This window comes from Eumetopias jubatus, unplaced genomic scaffold (assembly GCF_037043125.1).
Source record: "Eumetopias jubatus isolate StellerSeaLion01/CBP00866 unplaced genomic scaffold, mEumJub1_p1.0 scaffold_10, whole genome shotgun sequence".
Lineage (NCBI taxonomy): Eukaryota > Metazoa > Chordata > Mammalia > Carnivora > Otariidae > Eumetopias > Eumetopias jubatus.
The window spans coordinates 23027154-23054639 of record NW_028274816.1 but is presented as its reverse complement, the minus strand read 5'-3'; the positions used below and the strand labels follow the sequence as shown (position 1 = coordinate 23054639).

At 42.8% G+C, this 27486-nt stretch overlaps 1 protein-coding gene and 1 pseudogene across 8 annotated transcripts in view; both read right to left on the bottom strand.

Moving 5' to 3' along the window:
* Positions 1-27486, bottom strand: part of TANGO6 (transport and golgi organization 6 homolog) — a 194758-nt gene that overhangs the window by 22540 nt on the left and 144732 nt on the right. For 7 of the 8 annotated variants that reach the window (XR_015769133.1, XR_015769134.1, XR_015769136.1 and 4 more), the window contains one exon: positions 21525-21638. Coding sequence is in view for 4 of the 8 variants with exons in the window: in XM_088027448.1 (XP_087883574.1) it covers positions 21525-21638 (114 nt within the window). In the remaining 4 variants the exon portion in view is untranslated. Of the gene's footprint in view, positions 1-21524; positions 21639-27486 lie in introns of those variants that run through there. The other variant, XM_088027450.1, reaches the window with a different exon arrangement.
* LOC114202206 (mesoderm-specific transcript homolog protein-like) lies at positions 19009-19996 on the bottom strand (annotated as a pseudogene).

Below are 27486 nucleotides of genomic sequence, written 5' to 3'. Positions count from 1 at the left end.
TCCCTCCTAACGAGAACTTGTTTGGACAACTTCTGCCCCTGGGAAACCTGAACACTGGAAGAGCTTGGAAATCTCAGAATTTCCAGGTTAAGATCTAGGAAATCTATTTATCATAAAGGCAGGTACAAAGAGATGAAGAGATGTGTTCCATGCCTCTTGGAGAAAAGATTTCATGCACTCTCTCAACAAACATTCATTAAGCACTTATTTTGTGCAAAGCACTGTGTGAGATCTGAGAATAGAAAAGTGAATGGAATGAGTAGTCAAATTTGCAGAGACGGAGAGGAATGAGTAGTCAAATTCGCAGAGACGGAGAGAATGGTGGTTGCCAGGGGCTGAGGGAAGGGAAATCAGAGTTCGTGTTTAATGGGTGCAGAGTTTCAGTTTCGCAAGATGAAAAGAGTTCCGTGGATGGGCGGCGGTGCTGGTTGCACAGCAATGTGAATATATTTAAAGTTACTCAACTGTACATTTAAAAATGGTTAAGACGGTAAATTTTGTCTTACGTATCTTTTACCACAATTAAAAAAAAAATAGTGATTGGTGTGTTCGGGAGCTAACAGTCCCTTGTTGACATCAGAATGAACAAATCAGGGGCACCTGGGTGGCTCAGTTGGTTAAGCGACTGCCTTCGGCTCAGGTCATGATCCTGGAGTCCTGGGATCGAGTCCCGCATCGGGCTCCCTGCTCAGCAGGGAGTCTGCTTCTCCCTCTGACCCTCTTCCCTCTCGTGCTCTCTATCTCTCATTCTCTCTCTCTCAAATAAATAAATAAAATCTTTAAAAAAAAAAAGAATGAACAAATCATTACAATATCTACTGTAGTCCAGAGCAGATACGTAAAGTACTGCAGAGCCTGGAGAAGTGATTATTACTTTTTTTAAAAAAAGATTTACTTCTTTATCTTAGAGAGAGAGAGAAAGAGATTCAGGGTTGGGGGGGGCTGGGACAGAGGGAGAGAAAGTCTTAAGCAGACTCCTCGATGAGTGCAGAGCCTGCCCAGGCTCCATCTCACCACCCTGAGATCAGGACCTGAGCCGAAACCAAGAGTTGGCCCCTTAAGTGACTGCGCCACCCAGGTGCCCTGCAATTACTAATTTTACCTGAGAAATCAGGAAAGGCTTTTACACAGAGTGTAAAATCTAAGTAGATTCCTAAAGGGTGAATAAAAGCTTCCCAGATGGACAGGTGAGGGGAAAAGAAGGCATTCGAGGCATAAGAAATAGCAGGAACTGCTCAGCAGGGAGCCTGCTTCTCCCTCTGCCTCCCCCGCAGTGTGTGTGCACCGCTCTCTCTCTCTCAAATAAATAAATAAAATCTTTAATTAAAAACAAGAGAAATAGTAGGGACGAAGATGCGGAGGCAGGGAACAGTATGCAGATGATCTGGGGCTGGTACGAGGCTGTCAGGGCCTTTGAAGAGAAGGACGGAAGAGGAAGAGACAGAGAAGTTGGGGGAGGGGGTCCAGGACATAAAGGGCCTCATGTGTCATGTGAAGGAGCCTGGTCTTTATCTCATGGACCAGGGTAGAAAGGTTATCTGGGGACTGAACCTCAGGAGATTTGCATTTTGGAAAGACCTCTCCAGCCGCAGTTCCCTTGCCACGCCGACTGACCGAGGATCTGCCAGCCCTGGAGAATCACAGAGGTGAAGAAAGTGCAGTGGCTAAGGAAGCGGAAGTCCTAGGAACGCGAGTTTGCCCCAATATACACCCGGGACAGTTCATCCCTTCCCCAAGTACCTCAGGCCGGCTCTAATTAGTGCCGTCCCAACAGCCAAGCAGGCAAAAAGGCAGCCTGGACCTGCACTCTGTTCTACCTCTTACTGGCTGTTCGACCTGTGCATTTAAATGTAAACATTCTGGACCTCAATTTTCTTGCCTGTAAATAGAGTTAATAAGCATATTTATCTCACAGGGTTATTAGGAGGATTCTATGAGATCATGAATGTGAAAACCTGGTGCTTTGCCTGGCATAAAATAAGCCCTTGATAAATGTTATATTATTATTAAATACTAAACCTCAAAGAACATGCAATTTATTTAGAGCGGATTTGCTAAGAGCAAACAAACCACAGGGCGATGAGCAATGAGCTGTAAGAGACTCCAGAGCATCAATCCTAACTGTCACTTCATGTCACCCCAAGGACGGTACACTTGGTCAGAACTCCTCCCTTTCAGAGGACCGAGCGAAGAGGAGTGCACAGCCCACTTCTGAATGCAGCCCAGAGGCCCATCTGATTATCAGAGGAAGAATCGATTCCGATCAGGCTGCAGGGCAGAAGGGAAGTCCCAGGAGTCTCACTCTCCAGCCTAGCAGCCCTGAAGGTGTTCGGTCTGCTCCCTGCTTTTTTCAGTTCTGTGTACATTATGGGAAGTTGCTGGACAGTGTCGTCCGTGGTTGGCCTAAACTTTTGGCAAGAGATCGTGGAACATGACGTATGGGGAGCGGAAGCCAGGGTTGTTTCCTGTCTCTGCTCTCTGCTCGCCCTGGCAGGTCCGGGGAGGTCAGGGCACCTGGGTCCAAGGCCAGCCCCAAACACTCTCCTCTTACTCTTCCATCCTTCTCCAGGGCAGACCGTAAATAAGCTGTCAGGAGGCAGTCTGGCCCGTTTTCCTTTTGGGCATCAGGTTTCCAGGACCTGAAACAGCTTTCTCTTAGCCATGATCTGTGTAGAAAATGCCCAAGTGACTTGGTCTCTGAGTCCTTCAGATGACAGTCACTGAACATGGAGTCCCAGAGCCGTGCTGCCTGGTTTCTCTACCTGAGCTCTGCCACCTACTAGCTGTCGAATAAGTTACTTCTCTTTTCTTAGTTTCCTCACGTGTAAAATGGGGATCTTAATCATACCTAAATGGATAATGGAGATTAAGTGAATTAATTAATGGAAAGTACTTAGATATAAGTGCTATCACATAGTAAATGCTCAAATTATTTTTAGAGTTTTAAGATATATTGAATTTTTCAGGATTACAACTACCATATCAACTAAGAGATGATAATATTTTCGTTTAGAATTTTATAGAGTAGCTTACTCTTTAAGATTTTTTTTTTATTCATTTGAGAGAGAGAGAGAGAGAGAGAGAAAGAGCACAAGCCAGGGGAGAGGGAGAGGGAGAGGGAGAAACAGACTCCTTGCCGAGCTGGGAGCCCAACCTGGGACTCGATCTCAGGACCCTGTAAATAACAACCTGAGCCTAAGGCAGATGCTTAACCATCTGAGACACCCAGGTAACCCTAGTTTACTCTTTTGGGAAAATCAAGCTCCACAATGTACTTCTGAGCTGCTAGTGTAAGATATCTGTATAATCTTGTATTTGTGTTACATTCACGATGAGTCTACATATAAGAGCACCCAAATAGTTCATTATATCTTAGAGCTAGCCTAGACATTTATGTATTAAAATATATGTTATTTTAGTATAAACGACTATTCTTTTATTCCTTCTTCATATTACAGTTAGGACATTATATTGATTTTTAAAATATATATGTAGGTTAAGAAGCTATAAATTTCATTTCAGGAGAATAAAGAGGAAACACCAAAATATCTGTTATAATAATTTGTTATAATCAAAGTGTGTTGGGTCTGATACAGAGAAAGGGAGCTGACAGTAGATATTCCCAAATCTGGTGCTTAACTTGTGCTTCCTTTATGGTGTCACCTAAGACACCCTGGAGAATAAGACGAACCTTGCTCCAGGTGAATGAGTGAATTAAGTAGAAGGAGGAGGAGGAGATGCTATCCTTTTATTAGCACTTGGCCAATGTAAGCTAAGCTACCATGAACAACTGGAAATGAGTGCTAGTTCTTCCTGGCATTAGCTTTGGAAACTTATAACCACTTGTCTCTTCATGAACTTTCTTTCCTCATTCATAAAACAAGACAGTTGGATTATTTCCCAAAGTATATTCCATGGAACATTATTACTTGGCATGCTTATAATGAAGAAAGGGTTCCTCGGTAAATGAGTTGAAGAAACTCTAAGTTTTCTTTGCTGCAGGCCTTCTCAGACCCTTTAATAGGTTAACATGTACCTAATCGCCAAGAGGAAAATACATAGTCATATGCAGCATCTTCCAAACTTATTTGACCATGAAGACCTTATGTCAGAGGAACAACTTGTAAAGTTAATAAGCCAAGGGAAATTTTTTTTAAAAGATTTTATTTATTTATTTGGCAGAGAGAGACACAGCGAGAGAGGGAACACAAGCAAGGGGAGTGGGAGAGGGAGAAGCAGGCTTTCTGCTGAGCAGAGAGCCCGATGCGGGGCTCGATCTCAGGACCCTGGGATCATGACCTGAGCCGAAGGCAGATGCCCAATGACTGAGCCACCCAGGTGCCCCAAGCCAAGGGAAATTTTTGTGGAATACAAATTAAATAGTCTCTAAGGCCTCTTCCACCTTTAACATTCTAAAATTCTCAACACACAAAGAACAAATAATTCAATCAAGAAATGGGCAGAAGACATGAACAGACATTTCTGCAAAGAAGACATCCAAATGGTCAACAGACACATGAAAAAGTGCTCAACATCACTCAGCATCAGGGAAGTACATATCAAAACTTCAATGAGATACCACCTCACACAGTCAGAATGGCTAAAATTAGCAAGTCAGGAAACGATAGATGTTGGCGGGGATGCGGAGAAAGGGGAACCGTCCTACACTGTCGGTGGGAATGCAAGCTGGTGCAGCCACTCTGGAAAACAGTATGGAGGTTCCTCAAAAAGTTGAAAATAGAGCTACCCTACGACCCAGCAATTGCAGTACTGGGTATTTACCCCAATGATAGAAATGTAGTGATCTGAAGGGGTACCTGCACCCCCATGTTTATAGCAGAAATGTCCATAATAGCCAAACTATGGAAAGAACCCAGATGTCCATCGACAGATGAATGGATGAAGAAGATGTGGTGTGTATACACACACACACACACACACACACACACACACACACACACACACACACAATGGAATATTACGCAGCCATCAAAAAATGGAATCTTGCCATTTGCAATGATGTGGATGGAACTAGAGGGTATTACCCTAAGCGAAATAAGTCAATCAGAGAAAGACAAGTATCATATGATTTCACTCGTATGCAGATTTTAAGAAACAAGGCAGAGGATCATAGGGGAAGGGAGGAAAAAATGAAACAAGACGAAACCAGAGAGGGAGACAAACCATAAGAGACTCTTAATCTCAGGAAACAAACTGAGGGTTGCTAGAGTGGAGGGGGGTCGGGGGATGGGGTGGCTGGGTGATGGACACTGCAGAGGGTATGTGTTGTGGTGAGCGCTGTGAATTGTGTAAGACTGATGAATCATAGACCTGTACTCCTGAAACAAACAATACATTATATGTTAATTAAAAATAAATAAATAAATAACATTCTAAAATTCTGAGTTTGATTGGTAATACTTTATTCTTGGTCTTTTTAGATCAGATAAGAAGGGTAAGGCATAGGCTATCCTACAGAAAATAAAATAGTGTAAGTCTGATGCAGAAGAGGAAGACAAACCAAGTTCTAACATATGTAGATCTATGTAAATGATTATGCAAAAGAGGCAGAAAGGGAGCAGTCTTAAATGTCAGGGCTTCCAAATTGTCACTTATGTTATCACTAGAAAAGGTTGAACATTGATATTTTAGCAGTCACGGTAAGGTACTGAGTTGTAATCTTTTCGGCTCTATTTCTCAAATCCATCACTACTGTCATATGAATCTGGCCAAGTTACTATTGAGGAAATATACGGGACTATCCCCCACTCCTAGGCACTGACTCCCACCTCTTCCCTCACAGGTGCATATAGTGGAGGCTGAACATGGTTTTACACAAAACAGCATTTACACATACCCCACCTGGCCCAACCAAGTTGATTTGGGGATGGGCATCTGATCTTGGCTGGAACATTAAGTTTCTTCCCTTCAACTTTTGCATTTGGGGCCAGGGAGGGCATCTCTGAGTGTTGGACGTAAGAGCAACACCGGGACACTGTCAGTGGTCATACTGCTGCCACAGGAGGAAAGCTGGGCTTGAGTGGAAAAAAACAAAGGTGAAATACAGAAGAAGCAGAGACAAGAAATGGAGCATTTCAATTCCTGATTCTAGGAGTCACGGATAACCAGCTCTATCCCAGCTTTTCCCACAACATGACTGTTCAGCCCTTCTTTGGATTTGGTAGGCTAAAAAGTTCTCTTTGCTTAAGCTAGTTTGGAGTAGGTTTCTGTTGCTTAAAACCCAAAGAGTTCTGACTATAGTCACATATATCCTCCATACCTACTTTCTTCGTCTATAGAGAAGGAAGGGTGGAGGCTGCCATCTGAAAGCTGATGGACTGAACACATGCGTACACTATTGCCCTTTCCTGGAACCCCACTAACATGACAGTAAAGGGATACAAAATTATCTTTTTTTGGCATTAAGTTATCAGAACAAAAAGCACTAACAAGGCAATAGCAACAAAAGTTTAGATGCTAGAAAGCAGTTGGATGAATTCTAGGGTCATCATCCTAATTTGCCCAGGTTAGTAAGTTTTACATCTGCTGCACTTACATACTTATTAAGTGTCCTCTTTCGCTCTCAGAAGTATCTTAGTTTGGATGATCAATTGATTCACTAAATCCAGAAGCAAGCCTAATGCAAACTCAAAAACGTTTTGGAATTGGTGGGTCATACCTCTTAAAATGGAGGTGAACAGAAGCCCTGATTGGAAGTTTGAGTAATAATCAGGTGGCCTGGTACCCAGGTGACTGCCCTTCCCCAAACCACAGCAGAAGCTTTGAGTTTTACCCTTCGGAGGATCCAACCAGAGAGACTCTGGATAGATGGACTTCAGGTGCCAATAAGGATGAGGCTACCATGTTGAAAACAGAATGATTAAGTGAAAGTACATACTAAATGGTGAGACTGCCATCCTCCTTCCACTCATTTTCCAGAATCCTGGCAGCCAGGCTCACATCCTCTAGGTAAGAGAGACCAGATGATTTTCTCTGATCAGCTCCAAAGAAAAGACTTCAAAAGAGTCTTGGAGTCTACCAATGAAAGGAAGTCTCCTGATGAAATGACTTGGCTAGATGATCTTCCTCTTATTAAATTCACCAGTCCATAAGTATTGCCCATGCACACAGAGCACCATTAATTTTTAAGTGCTGAGTTCTTAAATCTTGCAGTAAGCTTAGAAAGTAACTAGTCCAGATAAGAGCAAGTGAGTGGAAGGGTGCAGGAGATATGCCTCTCAGAAAATGAAACTGTTAGAGTACTTGATATGTTTGAACCTTTTAAGAGATTTATGAACATTTGGTATGGGGGATAAATTGGTAATAGGTTCACATTAAAATAACAAATGTAAACCTGAGACATTTATTAACTTCAGAGAAAGCCAAAATTCATACAAGAAAGGAAATGTAATCACAGTATATTATATGGCTCAGCTGTGGATAACAGTTACAGCCATGATAACATAAACACTAAATGCTGATATAGCAAAAACTGTAACATAACTATATAGGGAAAATGGGAAGGAGAATACGTATGTTTGTGGGGAGCATGTTAATAATAATAATTAACACATACTAAATAATAACTAATACATAGAATGTATAGATTCTAAATGCTTTACATAAGTAAGGTCACTTAATTTTAAAAACAACCCTATAAAGTGGTACTATTATTCTCCCCACTTTACAGACGAGGAAATTGAGGCACACAGATGTCAGCTAACTTGTGCAGGGTCTCACTTCCACTGAGGTGTAAAGCTGGGATTCAATCCCAGACATTCTAGCTATAGAGTCTACCTTCTAAGTCTAAGCCACTATGCTGCTTGCTTCACTCCATCTCACCGCAGGCCAGTCTTCTCCATCTTAGGAGCATAATCCCTGAGTGAGTCCTACTTTCACGTATTAGATCTAGCAGGAAGTCAATAAGTGGGGTGAAAAATCAAGAAATAGCAGTGTAAGCATGCTATGTAGAAATATGGAAGTAAACATTTAAAGAAACAAATAATCAAGTTGAAAACAGTTGCTGATGGGAAATGAGAATGGAGAGTAAGAAAGGAGGATGGGCTATGGATCTTTGAATTAAGTTTTGTAAAACTGTGAATAACATTTTTGGATATAAAAATCAAAATTAAAAAACAAATGTTAATGATAAAAAGACGAGTAACCCAATTAAAAAAATGGGCAAAGACTGTGAATAGACGTTTCTCCAAAGAAGATCTACAAATGGCTAATAAGCTCATGAAACAACGCTCAACATCTTGAGCCATCAGGGAAATGCAAATTTAAACTACACCACTTCACACCCACTATGATGGCGATAATCCTAATAAATGATAGACAATAATAAGTATTAACGAGAATGTGGGGCATTTGGAACCCTCATACATTGCTGGTGAGAATGAGAAATGACACAGCTGGAAAACAGTCTGGCAGTTCCTCAAAAAGTTAAATGTAGAGTCACCATATGACCCAGGAATTCCACTCCTAGACATATACCCATGAGAATGAAAACATGTTTGCACAAAAACGTGTACACAAATATTCACGGCAACATTACTGAAAAGAGTCAAACAGTGGAAATGACCCAAATGTCCAACAACTGATGAATGGATAAACAAATATGGTATACTCACACAATGGAATATTATTCATACATAAAAAGTTACGCAATCCCGATACAGGGCTATAATACGGATGAACCTTGATTACATCATGCTAAGTGAAAGGAGCCAGACGCAAAATGTCACATAGTATGCGATTTCTTTTACGTGAAATGTCTAGAAAAGGCAAATCCATAGATAGAAAGCAGATTTATGGTGGCAAGAGTTGGGGAAGGGGGATGGGGAAGAGTGACTGCTCATGACTACAGGGCTTCTTTTGGGGGGTAATGAAAATGTCCTGGAATTAGATGGTGGTGGTATTTGAGCAATTTTATGAATATATTAAAAACTCTGAATTGCACATTTCAAACTTCTAAAATGCATTTATTTATTTTTAAAGATTTTATTTATTTGAAAGAGAAACAGAGAGAGAGAGCACACACATGCACAAGCAAGGGGAGGGGCAGAGGGACAGGCAGACTCCCTGCTGAGTGCGGAGCCTGATGTGGCGCTCGATCCCAGGACCTTGAGATCATGACCTGAACTGAAGTCAGACACTTAACCAACTGAGCCGCCCAGGCACCCCTTACTTATTTTTAAGTATCTCTACACCCAGTGTGGGGCTTGAACTCACGACTCTGAGATTAAGAGTTGCTCTTCTGACTGAGCCAGCCAGGCGCCCCTGAATCACATACTTTAAAAGGGTGAATTTTATAGATATGAGTTATACCTCAATTTAGGAAATTGCGTGAGGAAAAAAATACAAGATGAGGGGGGATAGGGCTACTGTGCTATCGATGAACACAGCACACTCATTTACCTCCGTTTAGGTCAGCAGCAGCGGCCTGGCAGAAGTGTCTTCATCTGCCTGAACCTGGCCTTGCCTTTCTCCCGTGCAACTTCCCTTAGGTTGGCTCTGACTCCAGCCTGGCACCAGTCTTCTCCTGACACCTTCTAGCCCTATTCTCTCAGCACTCAGATCCTGGGACAAATACGCCCCTGAAAAATGCCCTGGATACTATCCAGGGTTATTTAGCTCTAAACTCTCTTTAACTCAGCCGTTTAAGGGTATGACTTCTAAGTTGCTATCCCATATACAAATCTTGTATTTGACAGACAGTAGAGATCCTTGGAAAAACAGGCATTCATTAATGACTAAACATTTGGTTGTTAATGTGTGGGAATGAACATGTGAGAAGTTGTGCTTCTGGTTTGACTGGGTCTTAGGAAGGAAAAGACAGCAAATTATATTGGGCTTTAACAGAATAAGACAAGCTTCTAAATATATATAACAGGTGTAAAAAAATTATCACAGTTTTTTTGGCAACCCCTCGCCACAGAGAAGTGATGAGAACTTTGCTATTTACAGAAAAAGTAGATGGCTGAATGGGAACTGGAACTTGGTACAAGTCTCCACTTGATTAACTAAAACGTTACTTTAAATATTCTCAGCATGGGAAAGAAACAGGTGACTGCTTAATGGATATTTTCATCCACTACTGCCATAATTATTTGCTTTAAAATAATCTTTATTTGCTCTTTCTTTCTCTTTTCTTTTTTTTTTTAAAGACTTATTTAGGGGTGCTGGGTGGCTCAGTCGGTTAAGCGTCTGCCTTCAGCTCAGGTCATGATCCCAGGGTCCTGGGATTGAGCCCTGCATTGGGCTCCCTGCTCAGCGGGAAGCCTGCTTCTCCCTCTCCCACTCCCCCTGCTTGTGTTCCCTCTCTCACTGTCTCTCTGTCAAATAAATAAATAAAATCTTTAAAAAAAAAAAGGTTTATCTGTTTATTGGAGAGAGAGAGCGTGCGAACAGATGCCCACGAGACAGAGAGAAAGGGAGGAGGGCCACAGGGAGAGGGAGAGAGAGACTCTCAAGCAGACTACCCACTAAGTGTGGACCCTGACATGGGGCTTGACCTCATGACCCTGAGATCATGACCTGAGCTGAAATCAAGAGTTGGATGCTCAACCGACTGAGCTACCCAGGCATACCTTTTTTAAGTCAACTCTGCATCTAACGTAGGGTTCGAATTCCCCTTCCTGAGATCAAGAGTTGCATGCTCTACCAACTGAGCCAGCCATGTTCCCCTATTTGCTCTTTCTTTAAAAAATAAGAGGTTCGGGGGTGCCTGGGTGGCTCAGTCGGTTGGGCACCTGCCTTCGGCTCAGGTCATGATCCCAGCGTCCTGGGATCGAGCCCTGCATCGGGCTCCCTGCTCAGTGGGGAGTCTGCTTTTCCCTCTCCCTCTGCCACTGCCCCCTGCTTGTGCTCTCTCTCTCAAATAAATGAAGAAATTTAAAAAAAAATTTTAAAAATAAGTGGTATTATTATTTGTGGTACTATAACCACTACTTCACAGTGACAGGGAAGAAAGGGAGAAAACAATACTGTTGGAGGTCAAATCATGTCCAAACATAGATTGAGTCCTCTGGTTCAATAACTACAAAGCGTCTAGATTCTTCTATGTTTTCCAGTCCAACTGGTATCCGTGTCTTCTATGTTTTCCAGTCCAACTGGTATCCGTGAGGAAGAAGAAGGTGGCATATGCAATCATAAGATCCTTGCACAGAGTCAGAAGGCTGGATTTCATGTAATAAAGCCTGTCTTCTAAAACCTGAGATGCCTGATAGTGTGAGCCTGGCATGATAAAAAGGTTCTAAAAGTTCCAACCATGAAATAAACTGCCTGTTTATTCAGACTGAATATAAAATTATCTTTGGTGGGTTTAAAAAAATCATTCCAAACTCCGGCAAACCTAAGATATGATAGTAGCAGTGGTGGTGATGATAGTAGTCTTAACAGTCGCACCAGCAGCAGCGACTAACCATCATCACTGTCATCTTCTATATTTACAACCCTTTACAGTTCGCAGAGTTTCACATGTCATCCCATCTAATTCTTGCCACATCCGTGTCAGGGGGATAGGACTGATGTGCAAATGAGGTTCAGAGAGGTTAAGAGATTTGCACCAAGACCAGAACTTGCACCAAGTCCAAGCGTCCAAAAAATTACTCCATGCGCCTCCTTATTCTATCTACTCAAGTGTCAGAATTACGTTCTTTCCAGGTAAGCATGTCAGAAACAGTGCTTCTCTTGTCTTCCTAGACTATGTGGTACAGACACTTAAAGGAGAGAGGAAAAAAAAGGAAGAGTGTGACAGAGAAGAGACACCCCATGCAGAACAGGCTTCTCGAGATGCAGCAATAATGAACAGGTGGAGAAGCATAAACACAAAAGAGAAAGGACTATGGAATCCTAGGGGCCCAGTATGGGTTGAATTGTGTGTCCCTGCTCCTGAAAGATACAGTGAGGTCCTAACCCCCAGTACCTCAGAATGTGACCTTATTTGGAAACAGTCGTTGTGATGTGACTACTTAAGGTCATACTGGAGGAGGGGGGCCCTATTCCAGAAAGGAAGAAGGAAGCCAGGTGAAGACAGAGACACACAGGGAGAATGCATGTGATGACAAAGGCAGAGACTGGAGCTATGTGGCTCCAAGCCAATAAATGCCCAAGACTGCGAGCCGAGCACTGGAAGCCGGTGAGGGGCAAGGAGGAACTTCCCTACAGGTTTCAGAGGGCACACGGCCCTGTTGACACTTTGAGTTCGGCCTTCTAGCCTCCAGAACTAGGAGACAGTCAAGTTCTACGGTCAGTGGTACTTGGTTAGGCAGCCCCAGGAAACGACTACAGAGCCCGAGTGGATCCTTTCTTCTAAGACTGAAAGGGAGTGGCAGCATCTCTATCGTCTGAGAGAAGAGAAGGAAGAGTTTGGGGGGAAGAGACCATTTATAAACCTAGGACTTATTTGAAAGTCCCTCTAAGCCTCTGTCTCTCTTGACACTGTGAACAGTGTCCAACGAATGCTGAATTCTTATTAAATGTCTTTTATGAATAATACCAACACTGTAAACAGCCGGGCCCCGGCCAGGAGCCGATGATCAACAGAACTGCTGCCTTGGTCCACCGGCTGGACCTTTACACTCCCAGGAAGGGAAGAGGCTCTTTAATTTCAGTCCTGGGAGGGCTCTCTCTCTCTCTTCCAAGCACTTTTTCAAAGTTTATAGGGGAATAATTATTACCTGGATCCCAGTCATGTTTATATAAATGTTCTTTTCATTTACTCCTCACACAGGGCCTTCGAGCTGTTAAAAAGAGCAACGTGTGAAACTGGCTCTGGGGAGGAAACTGGGCCCATGTACTGTACTCACGGCACAAAAACCACACCAAACGTCAACATAACCTTCGGGATAGAACAAAACCAAGAAAAGGAAGGAAAAGTTTCCATTCCGTGTATCCATTTACTTATAACTTGCCATTTGGGCCGTGTCAGAGATTAAGTGCCATGTCCTCTTCGAGTCCCAGTTCTCGGTCTGGACAGACAGGAAGCAAGGTGAGCCCAGGACTCACACACCCGATCTTTTGCATGGACCCCGAGTAACTGCTGTAACCAAAAATGCCTAACATCACACTCGAGCCATTTTTCTTTCTTTCTTTCTTTCCTTCTTTCTTTCTTCCTTCCTCCCTTCCTTCCTTCTTTCCTTCTTTCTTTCTTCTTTCTCTCTCTCTTTCTCTTTCCCTTTCTTTCTCTCTCTCTCTCTCTCCTTTCTTTCTTTCTTTTTTCTTTTTTAAGCCAGGGTTTGCCTTCTCTCTGACAAAGAACTAGGAGAGTAACCTCTGAATACACAAATGTTAGTGAAACCACTATTCATCATGTTATCAGGAAGAGCCTTCTGTCATCAGGGTCCATCACTGGACTCAAAGAAGGAATTCAAAATCATTCCTGGGGAAGGGGCCTGGGTTTAGCTCAGAGCCTGACTCAGCCATCATTTAATAATTAATCCCAAACTCTTCCCCCTAAAGATGTTTCCAGGGTTTGCTTATTTTGGAAGACAGGACCTGGTGTTAAGACTTGTTTATCATCTTGAAAGAATGAATTCTAAAGCCTACTACTTATCTCCTACTAGACAGAGTATAGATTTTTTTTTTAAGATTTTATTTATTTATTTGACAGAGAGACACAGTAAGAGAGAGAGCACAAGCAAGGGGAGTGGGAGATGGAGAAGCAGGCCTCCCACAGAGCAGGAAGCCTGATATGAGGCTTGGTCCCAGGACCCTGGGATCAGGACCCAAGCCGAAGGCAGACACTTAATGACTGAGCCACCCAGGCGCCCCTAGATTGGTTTTTTTTCACCTAAAATGAGTGATTAGAAGGAAGAAAAGCTATGCTCTAGGAAATACCTTTTAATATTAAAAAGCAAGGGAGAAAGTTTCAATATAAAATTGCTGGCACATTTTTTTAAAAAAGATTTTATTTTATTTTAAGTAGGTTCCATGCCCAGTGCAGAGCCCAGTGTGGGACTTAAACTCATGACCCTTAGATCAACATCTGAGCTGAGATCAGGAGTCGGAGGTTTAACTGATGGAGCCACCCAGGTGTCCCTTAAAAATAAAATCTTCAGGGGATGCCTGGCTGGCTCCTTCGGTGAAGCCTCCAACTCTTGGTTTCCGCTCAGGTCATGATCTCAGGGTTGTGGGATAGAGCCCTGTGTCAGGCTCCGCACTCAGCGGGGAGTCTGCTTGAGAGTCTATTCCTCTCCCTCTGCCCCTCCCCTGCTCTGTCGAGGGCAGTGTCTCATTCATATATGAATGAATGAATGAATGAATGATTTTATTTTTCAGTAATCTCTATACCCGTTGTGGGGCTTGAACTCACAACCCCAAGATCAAGAGTAGCATAAATTGCTGTCACATTTAGTCACTGTAAACCCATGTGCAAAGTTCTCAAGTACTTCACAGTTCTTCTAAGAAGTCAGCTTTCTGTAAACAATATAGAGGACTGTAGCAGTAGTTATCTAAATAAATCTAGAACTATGGTCAGTCCCAAATCACTCATCCTTTTTTTAAGATCATCAACCTTTTTCTACAGCCAATTCTCATTATTCACTGTGGTTATGTTCTATAAGTTGCCATCAATACTGAATTAGTTGGATACTGAACCATGGCTCCCAGGGGAAATATAGGTTTAGGTTTCAGAGAGCCTCCAGATCACTTACTTTTTTAAATCTTTTTTTCTCTCTCTCTTCTTCACATTCGATCATCTCTATTGCTCTACCTGCTTTTAATTCCATTCAGTGATTAAAAAAAAAATCTCATGGAACACTACATCAAAAACTAATGATGTAACGTATGATTAACATAACATAATAAAATAAAATTAAAAAGGAAATCTCAGGGGCACCTGGTGGCTCAGATGGTTAAGCCTCTGCCTTTGGCTAGGGTCGTGAGTCCCGTGTCCAGCTTCCCTGCTCAGCGGAGAGCCTGCTTCTCCCTCTCCCTCTGCACCTCCCCCTGCTCATGCTCCCTCTCTCTCTGTATCTCTCTGTCTCAAATGAATAAATAAAAAAATCTTAAAAAAAAATCTAAAAAAAAATTTTTTTTAAATAAATAAGAAGAAAATCTCAGGTATTGTAGTTTTCAGTTCTAGAACTTCCATTTGGCTCTCTTTTTTAAATTATTTCTATTTCTTTGCTGAGATTTCTTTTTTTAATTTTTAGTATTATTTTATTTAAATTCAATTAGTTAACATATAGTGTATTATTAGTTTCAAAGGTAGAGTCCAGTGATTCATCAGTCTTACATAATATTTGTTGAGATTTCTATCTTTTTATTAATTGTAGGCATTTTTCTCCTCTACTTCATTAAGGATAATTATAATAGCTGCTTTGAAATCCCAACATCAGGATTATCTTAGGGTTGGTCTCAGTTGATTTTCTTTTCTATTGAGAATATTTCCATTTTCCTGGTGTTCATATATTGAGTTATTTTGGACTATATCCTGGACATTATGAATGTTAAATTAAGAAGACCCTAGATTTTGTTCTTCTCCAATTAGTGGTTTCTGCTGCTTTTTTTTTAAAGTGGGCACTTATCTTGCTTGGTTCAGGGGTGAGTTCTATATGTAGGCAGACAGAATTTGGGATGCCTTTCTCTGAATCTACCCATTCCAGGATTTCCCTTCTCTGTCCTGGAGCTGTGGTATTCCCCAGATTCAGTGTTCTGATTCCCCTAGAAAGACTGTGATATCTCTACCATTGGCCCTCCTGCATTGCATTCGCTCCCAAATAGACTTGTCCCTAAGTTAAAAGCCAAGAAAATGGAAACTGACTCTGTCCAACGCCTCTCCTCTGAGCACAGACTCCCCATGAGAATCTGCCTGCAGCTGAGCACTCTCCAGTGTCTCAAGGTAGTTGCTTACTGTATTACGTTCAGAATTTATAGTTATTATCTGAAGGAGGGCCTGGCTGGTAGGCTATTACTCAGCCATGACTGCCCCAATTATTCATTATTGTCTCTGGAATGAATTTCTGAAAATGGATGTTCTAAACATCTAAAATGCTTAAGTCACTTTGCAAAGACCTGGGAAGTTAGTTGCAAAGACCTGAATAGTTAGCACAATTTTTTTCATTCTGTTGCTCAGCTTACCCTCTCCATGTTGAGGAGGGCTGTTCTTAAGTCTGAGGCCAACAGAAGGCACAGGTCTAAACATACCTCCTCCCCTGGGTACTCCTAGTAAATTTAATTTTCAATAAGGGTAAGGTAGAATGCGTTAAAAGGGAGTTCCTTCTGGCTTCTCCTGGGATTCAGGCTATAATAGGAATAAATTAACAGTTAACAGATATGGTTATAAGGCCAAAAGAAGGCTAAGCAGAGAAAATAAGTTTTTCATTAAGAAAGTGAATGCAGTATCTCCCTCCAGTGTGGATACTGTGTTGATTGCACACGATTCTGGCTACTTTCAAATGAGTGGGGGTTGTGATGTCTTCCCTTTTTGATTCTAATCTATCTCCTGATCTTCTGAACCCCCACCTCTTACTGGACTTTCTGCCTCCTTTCCAAGCTGCCGGAACCACAGAGGTCCTTGGCGGGCACATCTACCAGCAAGAGAAAATTCACTGAAACCTGGCATTATCTTTTGGCACTCTATAACTTCAGAAATAGTGATTAGAAGGGAAACACACACACACACACACACACACACACACACACACACACACACACACACCATTTCATCAACAAAGTGGCATTTTCATTTCAGCTGTTCCTGGGGGCAAAAAAGCAGAAAAGATAAATCCTAGATTGAAAGCTTTGTGGTGATCTCTGTTTCTCATTAAAGTGCCGCTGATTATAATCACACCTACGATTACAAGATTTAACACACCTGGCCTTAAGGATGCACCAGGAAGAGGAATCATACATTCATCCCATCCCATTTCCTTTTCTTTATTCACTGAGTAAGCATAATTTATAAATTTCAGTGAGTGCAAGATACAGCTGCTTTGGAGAACAGGAGAGAGATTTTCCATTCACATGGTTTTATGAAAGTGACAATAATCTTCCATGGCCACAAATTATTTTAATACTGGTAAGACCACGAGTGTTGCTTTCATTGGCTACACACAGATGTGAGAAATCTGGACAGAGTTTCTATTTCTTCTCTCACTTTACTAACCAGATATTTTGCTGTGTGCGCGCACGCGCGCGCACACACACACACTTACTCTCTCACTCATTCAGTAAGGGTGTGTGCACTTATAGAGGGTTTTTTTGCCACTTTTGTCAAAATTAATTTTTAATAGAAAATAAACATTTATTCCAGTTTCAGTTGTTATACCTTAAGTTGCTAATAAAAAAATGAATTTAAAATAATCACTTAATTGGGGCACCTGGGTGGCTCAGTTGGTTAAGGGTCTGCCTTTGGCTCAGGTCATGATCTCAGGGTCTGGGACTGAACCCTACGTTGTTGGGCTCCCTGCTTATCGGGAAGCCTGCTTCTCCCTCTCCCTCTGCCTGCGACTCCCCCTGCTTATGCACGCACTCGCGTGCTCTGTCAAATAAATAAAGTCTTTTTTAAAAAAATCACTTAATCATCCTTTTTTAAGACAATTGAAACTGTGGCTTAAAAAAAAAAAATTCAGCAGGGCACCTGTGTAGCCCAGTTAGTTAAGCGTCCAACTCTTGATCTCAGCTCAGGTCTTGATCTCAGCATCATGAGTTCAAACCCTGCACTGGGCACCACATTGGGCATGGAGCCTACTTAAAAAAAAAAAAAGCAAGAAAAAGAAATATTCAGCATCATTTGCTCATAGGTCTTTCAATATTTGTTCTTAAAGTTTCTGGAACTTTCCTAACTGTAAAGTACAGGGATTACTGAGCTATATGAGGAAGCCTCTCTGGGACAACCAATGAGAAGTTAAGCAATTGTCATAAAAGGAATCAATGTATATTTAGCATGGTAATTTGGACTATACAACGATCCCCTCCCCTCCAGCTCAGGAGGGACATGCTTCTAAGCACTGAGGTGTGAAGAGTCAGACTGTTATTTGTTGTTAGAATTAGCTAATAAGAGTTCATCTCTGGCACAGATGCTACTGGTCCTTAATATCCTGTGATTTTAGCAAATTCTGTAAATAGTTTGGATTTAATCCAATTTATTCAGAAATTAAACATGTTTAAAAGGTTCACTACTCTGCCAGAGTATGTGCTGGTTTAGTATCCTTAGAAAATATATAATACGTGTAGGGCGCCTGGGTGGCTCAGTTGGTTGAGCGACTGCCTTCGGCTCAGGTCATGATCCTGGAGTCCCGGGATCGAGTCCCGCGTCGGGCTCCCTGCTGAGCAGGGAGTCTGCTTCTCCCTCTGACCCTCCCCCCTCTCATGCTCTCTCTCTCTCTCATTCTGTCTCTCAAATAAATAAATAAATAAAATCTTTAAAAAAAATAAAAAAAAAGAAAAAGAAAAAAAAGAAAATATATAATACGTGTAGATAAATCATAGTCTTAAAGTATACTTAAAATACTGCATTATTCAACCCAAAACCTATTTTAACAAAATGTCCATAATTAAAAGCAGCTGATAAAATGAAATCCAGTTATGACAAGGGAGACTCACTGGCACTTGAAGCTGTGTTGCTTAGAGAACTTTAAACAGCACATGCCCTTAAAGCCATTCAAGGACGGGTCAGGAGACAGCCTCTCCTCAGTCTTTACCATAGGATTCCAGCCAAGGATGGGACAGAAATTAGTACTTCTAAATATTTCAGCAGAGTCCATAGAAGTATTAAAAAGACTTTTAAGAATGTCTCTCTGTCTGTATCTGTGAGAAGTAGTGCACATCAGAGGCACAAAGACAGAGGCAAGTCCATACACTCACTCAGATGTGAGAAGAATGGGAGGTGGACTGTTAGGGCATCCTCAGCTAGAGTTTCTGCGGGCTTTTAACTACAGGCTGACTACCCATGTGAGTCAGGTGGACTTTGGTGAGAGAATAATGTTTGGTGGACAGGACCTCTTTGGGGCATTTCTTCCTAAGTGGAATACACAACATAAGGGAGTAGGGGAGGTAACAGAGGGAAGTTACTCTTTCCAGCTCAGAAGGAGTTGATGAAGCCCATATATGTATTCAGGAAGCCCATGGGATCCTCTAGCAGTGGAGAGTGGCTAATGTGGCCATCCGGAATCGGACTGTTTTCCTATACAGCTCCAAAAACTCTGGATTGAGATTCATGGGATCCAATGGCCCATAGATAAAATGAATGGGAACAGTTACAGAAGCAAGAGCTCCCACCCAGCATCTTCTAACCTTCTTTCTCTGGTTGATATAGTGTAAGAGACTGATGGTAACTGAGTTCTGTCATTGTTCAGTATCCCTGCCCACATGTCTCACAACTTACTCTCAGAGTATTGGGTGTATGGCCCAAAGACTAGGGTGAGACCTCGGGAGAATTCAAAGAAGTTCATCAATCATGTAAGGATGGATAAGAGCATGCCTCCATTTTTGAGAAGCTTTTGGAGGAGAGGACAGTGAGTCTCAGGAAATATACCTCCATTTGACAGCCAGAGACTGTTCATGGTAAGCTGACCAGATTGGTTCTGCTTGAACCTATAGAGCACCTCCTGAGCAATGATATCTCTGTAATCATGAGACAAAAGTTTTGATCCTGTGGTTCTGGAGCCCCAGATGCTGCAAAAGTGCCTCCACAGTGCTGGCCTGCTCAAATGTGGAAAAGTGACGTGGTCTTGGTTTGTCAGTGAAGCCAAAGCCCATGAAATCAAGGGTAATCACTCAATAAAACCTCAGGGTCAGACCTTCCCAAATCTTGTACCAGTCATAGCTGGAAGTTGGAAACCCACGTAAGAGCACATCTCAGGACTTCCAACCATAGCCACAGAGTCTTGGTAGATGTGCAGTCCCTTGTAGGTGAGAAATTTGCCTGACGACATGCATGAGTGAGGAGCAGGAGAGAGATGGGAGAGGGGGGCGGGTGTGGAATATGCAGATAGGCTGCAAGCAGGGGCACAGCAAGTAGCCCCACTGGAACCCACTACTCCCTCATCCTGTGGAGGAGATCGTGGTGCACCACAGCTGCGTTTTATCCTGGTAGAGCAGTGTGGAGCCCCCGGTGCCATGGCGCCCACAGCAGCGCAGGGCCAGCCGTCAGCTGGGAGCAGCCTACGCATGCCTGCGAGGGCAGTGCCGGCCACAGGAGTAGCGAGAAGCACCAGGATATGCTGGTGGCCGCAGCCCACTCATAGAGCTTTACAGATTTATTTTAATGGTGTTAGAACTCATAGTTTTAACTAAAATTTTATTTCGAAATAATTTTAGATTTACAGACAAGTTGCAAAGACAGCACAGAGAATTCCTGTATACCCCTCACCCAGTTTCCCCTATTGTTAACAACTTACATAACCATGGTATATTTGGAAAGAGTTTTGTAGATCTTTTCTTTTTTTAAAGTAGGCTCCACGCCCAGTGTGGAGCCCAACGCGGGGCCTAACTCATGACCCTGAGATCCAGACCCTGAGATCAAGACCTGAGCTGAGATCAAGAGTTGGAGGCTTAACTGACGGAGCCACCCAGGTGCCCCAAGAGTTTTGTAGATCTTGAGGATGGATGAAAAACACTTTCTTAATTCCCTCTTGTAGAACAGATTCTCATCAAGGGCAGTGTGTACCCGACAGCAATTTATTTAATTAATCTGCATTACTGAGTTGTGATTTGTGTGTCCTCACCACCATCAAGGTCCTAGATAATAACTAGCGGATAACTAATGAGTCCATGCTTGTACAAAAATGGTGTCAGGCACTTGATATGGCAAAATTCTATCATGAGTAAAGCCTGTAGGTCTGACAAAACAAACATTCTTCTAATGGCTTCACTGACAGTTAAATACTGATGTGCCAGCCGTAGATGAGCCTTGTGGATATCAGGAAGTAAATTATTAATATAAACTCTCTCTATAAACTCAGCTGGGAATGAGTTTCCATTAAAATCAAGAGGAAAATTAATTTCGAGGTCACTCATTCTTAGCACACATATGGATATATATTTTTTCTTCCCGTATGGGCCATACACTGGGGAGAAATCCAGCCAGACCCACTTGGAGGAGGAAAAAAGTTCAATTTATGCAGCAACTAAAATCTCCTGGATTGAATTCACAGCTAGAAAGGAAACATCTTAAATGAGGTCCTTCAGGAATTCGGTTTGAACAATGAAATGAGTCAGGAAGACAAGTCACTAGAGTTTAGGCCACAGACGCAGGCTCAGTGTGGTCCAGTTAGCTCACCTGGAACCTGCCCCTCTGAGAAGAATGCCAGAACTCAGAGTCACAACCCATAAACCTGCGCTCTGGCTTTCCTGCAGTAGTTAATGTGCAGTTTGCCTTCTGCTACAGAGGAAATAGGGACTCTTACTAAAGATGCAAACAGTATTGCTGCTACAAAATAAAATCTCTGCTGATGGATTCATCTGCATGCATCCACCCAGGGAAAAGATCTGAGGCTGCCTTGGTGAAAGGAAGACTAATAAACAGATAAAAACCAAAAAGGTACGGAAGCTGCAAACGGCAAGGAACTACTTACCTCAGTAGCTTTCTGGCTGAGGCCCCGAAGCAGCAGTACAATCACGTGAATGGCAGCTCTGCGCACTTGAACTTCACAGTCTGTTTTAGCCACAGCAATCAGGCAAGCTGTTACCTAGGAGGATGACAGAAAAAGTCAATAAAAATCAGGATTGCACAATTACCTAAAGCTTGTCAACTGCGTTCCACTTTCTACACGTTCATCACGAAAAATCTGGCTTAGAGAGGGGTGGATAGTTTCCTCGTTCTCAATAAAGATGGAGCAATCTAGTGGTGGAGATCTTGATTTAGTTTGGCTTTTCTGGAAAAGGGCAAAATCTGGTTTGGAATTTAGGAGGCAGATTAGGGAGTCGGAAAGGATATGCGTATATAATAAAGATATGGTCAAATTAAAATATTTCCTCAAAAATGGGAAGAAATGTTACTTGTCCCCCTTTGGGGAGACTAAATCAAAGAAGGGAAAGATGGCCCAAAACACAAGTGACTTTTAGGGAGTGGGGACCATGAAGATTTAGGTGAGCAAGCTTCAGAGTTCAAGGCCCTGCATGAATATGAATGCACCACTGATGAAAGTTACAGCCCAGGGATAGAGAAATACATAAAGAGTCAAACTGATCTTCTTCAGCATGTTCAGATGTCCCAGTCCTGCAAATCTAGCATACACCACCATGTCAGTCACCTGGGCCAATTTCAGAGTCTCCCTGGGCTTCTTCATGTGTGGAATAGGTCTTTCAATGCTCATTTGCTTTAAAAAACAGCTCTATAACAGAAAAGACTAGAAATTACTAGCACAGCATGGTGCCAGATATATAGCTAATAATTATATGTCATAAAATAAGAACGTTGCTATACCCTGTTATCACCCTGCCCCCACCCCACTCCTGGTAAACGCAAAAATATTTTAAAACCTCAATAAAAAGATACCACTAAAAACAACGGCAAAAAACCGTTCTGAGGCATTCATGTAAGATTTAAAAATTAAAAACAAAAGTCTTCAAAGTGCGGCCAATGGCAGCAACAATCTAAAGGTAAGTCTGTATTATTCAACTGGTCTCTTATACTTTATTTCATTTACTGCGTGAGTGTATTTCTCCGCCAACCATGGAAGGATTTCTAACCATGATAAGAAAATAGCCAGATTGTGTGTTTGGAAACATGTATAAATACATATTATGTTTAAAGAATGGTTTTTAAAAAGGTTTAAAAAAAGAATACAGGCACAAACGGGGAAATAGGCTTGTGCAGAAATTTTAACTATGCAGGTTGTATTTTTCACAGCTTTCAAACAGTTGGGCATAGTTCAAAGTGTCTAATTAATCAGTGATGGCAGAGAGATTAGAAGAAGTAGCTTGTTCTTAAATATAATTGCATCTGTGATGTATTGGCACGTAATCAAGTTGTACATCTATTAGACAAACTTGCATCTTGCAAGTGAAGGGAAATCCCAGAAAAGCTCAACTCGTTGGGGGCTGTTTTTCAATAACATCCAGCAAGCTGTTTCTGCTTTTGACCTGGGACACCCTGACCCAAGGCCGTCAGTGGCTTCCATGCCTCTGGCATTAACGGTAGAAGCAATTCAGTTCTGGGAGGAATTCCTTGGGCAACCTCCAAAAGGTAACAATATAATAGCTACCTCCACTTGCAGGCTTAGTATTTACAAGGTAAGAGCTGAAATCAGAGAGACAAGTTAGAGCTAGGCCTGAGTCCTTCTTGACACATGGAAGTTTAGCTTATTCAGTCTGGTAACTAAAGCACGAAAACCAGCCTGGGGCCACATATTGTGCAGATGCTCCCAAGCCTTTTGCCTGCCTCTCTCTGGGTTTAGTTTGGGGCCTAGATTTCCACATTTGGTGGATCAAGGCTTCCTGGCCTAGAACCTTGCTGGTGTCCGGCTTTGCCACCTGTTGTCCCACACTGTGCTGAGCAGGTCATGCTTGTGCCTCAGCTCTCAGTGGGTCTGGCTCTGGCTGTCAGGCACTAATTCCACAATTGGGATAGGCAGAAGAATCCTGGCTGGAAAAGGGCTTCCCCTGAAAGGCCAATGCTTGAATCCTTGTGCCACTTTGAAGGTATGACTGGGAGAGGAGCTGGTTATTACAAGCCTTGCTGAGATCAGCTAGAATGGCCCCCTGCTTGCTACAGGCTGTTAGTGATTTATGCACCAGATAGGACCCAGCCCATCTGCAATCAGCCATCCAGGATGATCAGGAAGAGGCCTGTAAACAGAAGAGTATTCACGAACCTTCCTCAACACCTGCCACAAGGACCAAATCCTATGAAATGTATGATGGTCAATTATGCAAAATGTTTTTAAAGCATAAGAATTTTACTATGTTCTTGCAGATATCTTTTTTTTTTAAAGATTTTATTTATTTATTTGACAGAGAGAGGGAACACAAGCCAGGGGGAGTGGGAGAGGGAGAAGCAGGCTTCCTGTAGAGCAGGGAGCCCAATGCGGGGCTCGATCCCAGGACCCTGAGATCATGACCTGAGCTGAAGGCAGTCGCTTAACCAACTGAGCCACCCAGGCGCCCCGCAGATATCATCTTGAGACAAGAACAGCCTTCTGTTCAGGTCAAGCTCCCATCACCAACTCATAATGTTGCTTTCCTGCAGGCCACTGGAGCAGACCCCTCATCAAAGCCTCAAAGCAGGGAGGATACATGGCCACTCTCTTCCATCTACCCACTCTGAACAAGTCACTCCCACAGTTTGTCTCTCACACCTTCAACCCCAAGGACACACTTAACATTGCCTTCAACCTCTAAAAGGCTTGGCAAACAGAAAGATGACGTAAGGTCTTTACTAATTAAGAACTGGTTTAATATTTCTATTTTGTTTCTAAGTCCTCCCAGAGGGCGAAACCCATCCTACATTATCTTCATGTTGCCTGCCTTCAGGGTCAGTGTACCTATTCTAATAAACCACACTGTGGAAGGTTTTCTCTTCACTGGTTAAAACACTTAACTCATATCCACTTCTGAGAGCCATACAAAGAGGAAGATGATGATTATTCTGGAAATACTAAAAATCAGTTTAAGCAATTTAACACTTGATAGGAGCCAACAGAAATAAGGGAAAACATCACTCCCCAAAATAGTTGGCACATGCCAAGCATAATCAGAACTATATAAAAAAGATAACACAGGGGCACCACCTGGGTGGCTCAGTCGTTAAGTGTCTGCCTTCAGCTCAGGTCATGATCCCAGGGTCCTGGGATCAAGCCCCACATCAGGTTCCCTGCTCCGCAGGAAGCCTGCGTCTCCCTCTCCCACTCCCCCTGCTTGTGTTCCCTCTCTCGCTGTGTCTCTCTCTGTCAAATAAATAAATAAAATCTTAAAAAAAAATACAAATGGCAAGATTACCACAAACCAACTTTGGGAAATTCCAGGAGAGAAGGTACCAGAGTTGAGGTATGTATCGTGAAAGCATGACTTCAATTTTCCAACTGCATCTTTATCCCTTTTCCTTGAGCTTGCTTTATTAAAATTTCAGGTGGTCTGCTAACTTATGTGAAACTAAATCATCTGTCTTTCTATTTTGTAAACTAGGAAACCTTAAGAACAAAAGCAGTATAGTCTCGGGGTCCCTGGGTGGCTCAGATGGTTAAGCATCTGCCTTCGGCTCAGGTCATGATCCTGGGATCGAGCCTCACATCGGGCTCCCTTGCTCAGCGGGAAGCCTGCTTCTCCCTCTCCCTCTGCCTCTCCCCCTGCTCATGTTCTCTCTCTCTCTGTATCTCAAATGAATAAAATCTTTTTTTTTTTAAAGATTTTATTTATTTATTTGACAGAGACAGAGACAGCGAGAGCAGGAACACAAGCAGGGGGAGTGGGAGAGGGAGAAGCGGGTTTCCCGCGGAGCAGGGAGCCCGACCCGGGGCTCGATCCCAGGACCCTGGGATCATGACCCGAGCCGAAGGCAGCCGCTTAACGACTGAGCCACCCAGGCGCCCTCAAATGAATAAAATCTTTAAAAGAAAAAAAAAAAGCAGTATAGTCTCCAATTCATACATGTTCAGCTTGCTCACTTAAGCTGCCATGAAGGAGAACCCTGATGGCTGCCTGAGCTCCCTCCAGGTTCCCCAGGACATTCACTGGAGTCCTCACCTCAGGGGTCCACTTATCCTCAAACTGCACTTAGCCAACGGCACCCATCGTGGCAAGACTGGGAATCAATTTGGATCAGGGGGGTTAGAGGTGATGGCTTTGCATCAGACCCCAAAGCTCAGGTTTATGGAATTCTGGGCACCACATTTAAAGTGGATTGCCCCATTGACTTCTCACCTGCGCACATCTTACTTGCTGTACTGAGGATGGGCCTCTTACTGTGGCTCCTTTAAATCATAGTTACTTCCCACAGAGAGTGATAAAGATGAAAATGCTTATCAAGATTTGGTTTCAGGGGTGCCTGGGTGGCTCATTCGGTTAAGTGTCTGCCTCGGCTCAGGTCATGATCCCAGGGTCCTGGGATCGAGTTCTGCATCGGGCTCCCTGCTCAGCGGGGAGTCGGCTTCTCCCTCTACCTTTCCCCCATGCTTGTGATCTCTCTCCCAAATAAATAAAATCTTAAAAAAACAAAAGGATTTGGTTTCAAGCAACACAGCTCTTGACAAGAAAAAGGAGAAATAGGGGAAAATAATAATGCTCTTCAAACAGGTTAAATCTTGACATCAACAGGGAAGAAAAACCTGAATTTCCAGTACAATGACTGATGGGTTGATCTTATCCTTTATATGCCTTCCCTACCACAAACACCATCACAGTACAGACACTGCCCAAATGTGGATCACCCAACAGGTAGACAGCTTTCTTTAGAGGCCCAAGAACTATAGCTATGACCGCCAGGTCAGATCATGTTAGAAGAGACCATGGTGGTTAATTTGTTCAATTTTATATCAGAACGGATGACATGGGGCACCTGGGTAGCTCAGTTGGTTAAGTCATCCAACTCTTGATTTTGGCTCAGGTCATGATCTCGGGGTCATGGGACTGAGTGCAGCGTAGGGCTCCAAACTCAGTGGGGAGTCTACTTGGGATTCTCTCTCTCCCTCCCTGACCCTTCCCTTGCTGCGCACGCACACACAAGCTCTCTCAAAAAGAAAAAAAATGTAAGTTAGATCCTTTCATTCTTCTGCTTTGGCTTCCCAAATCACTCAAAATAAAAACCAAAGTCCATACAAGGCCCCATGTAGACTGCCACCACCTCTCTGACACACCAGCCTTGCTGTTCAGTAGCATGGCAAGCATGCACCCGCCTCAGGGCTTCTGTACTTGTTGCTCTCTGCACCTAGAATGCTCTCTCCCCAGGTATCTGCCTGGATCAGCCCCTTGCTTCCTTCCGGTCTTATCTCAAATGTCACTCATCAGTGAAGCTTTTCCTGTTCATCCAAGTTCACATATCATAACAAGCTCCCTTTGTGCCGCTTCGCTTACCAGATTTATTTCCTTAGCACTCACTCCATCTGACACAGGATCTATTTGTTTACTTCCCTGCTTGTTTGTTACTCACTTCTCCTTTCCAACATCAGCCACATAAGGAAAGGAACTATGTTCTTTTCACAGCTGGATCCCCACCATCTGGGGGGGGTTTGTTGTCCCATAACTGGCACAGAGTAAGTGCTCAATAAATATCTGTTGAATGTGTAAACAAAATAAATGAACAACTACTTAAGAGCCATGCCCAATATTCCACTTTTTCCAATGGAATGGACAAGAGCAGTCTGACTACAGGAGGGCTCAATGGCTGAAATACCAAGGCTGTCAGGTGTCCAACCATGTTCAAACTTGTCCTCCACCCAAGGCAGCTGGTTTGGCACTGATGACATGGCAAGCGTGGGATGCTACATAAGAAGGAACATCTAAAAAGAAGAGACAGAAATTATGTGGGATGGAAACACCTGGTTTTTCAAATCAGAGGGAATATATTGCCTTCTGAAGTTTCACTGCCAAAAGCAAATGAGC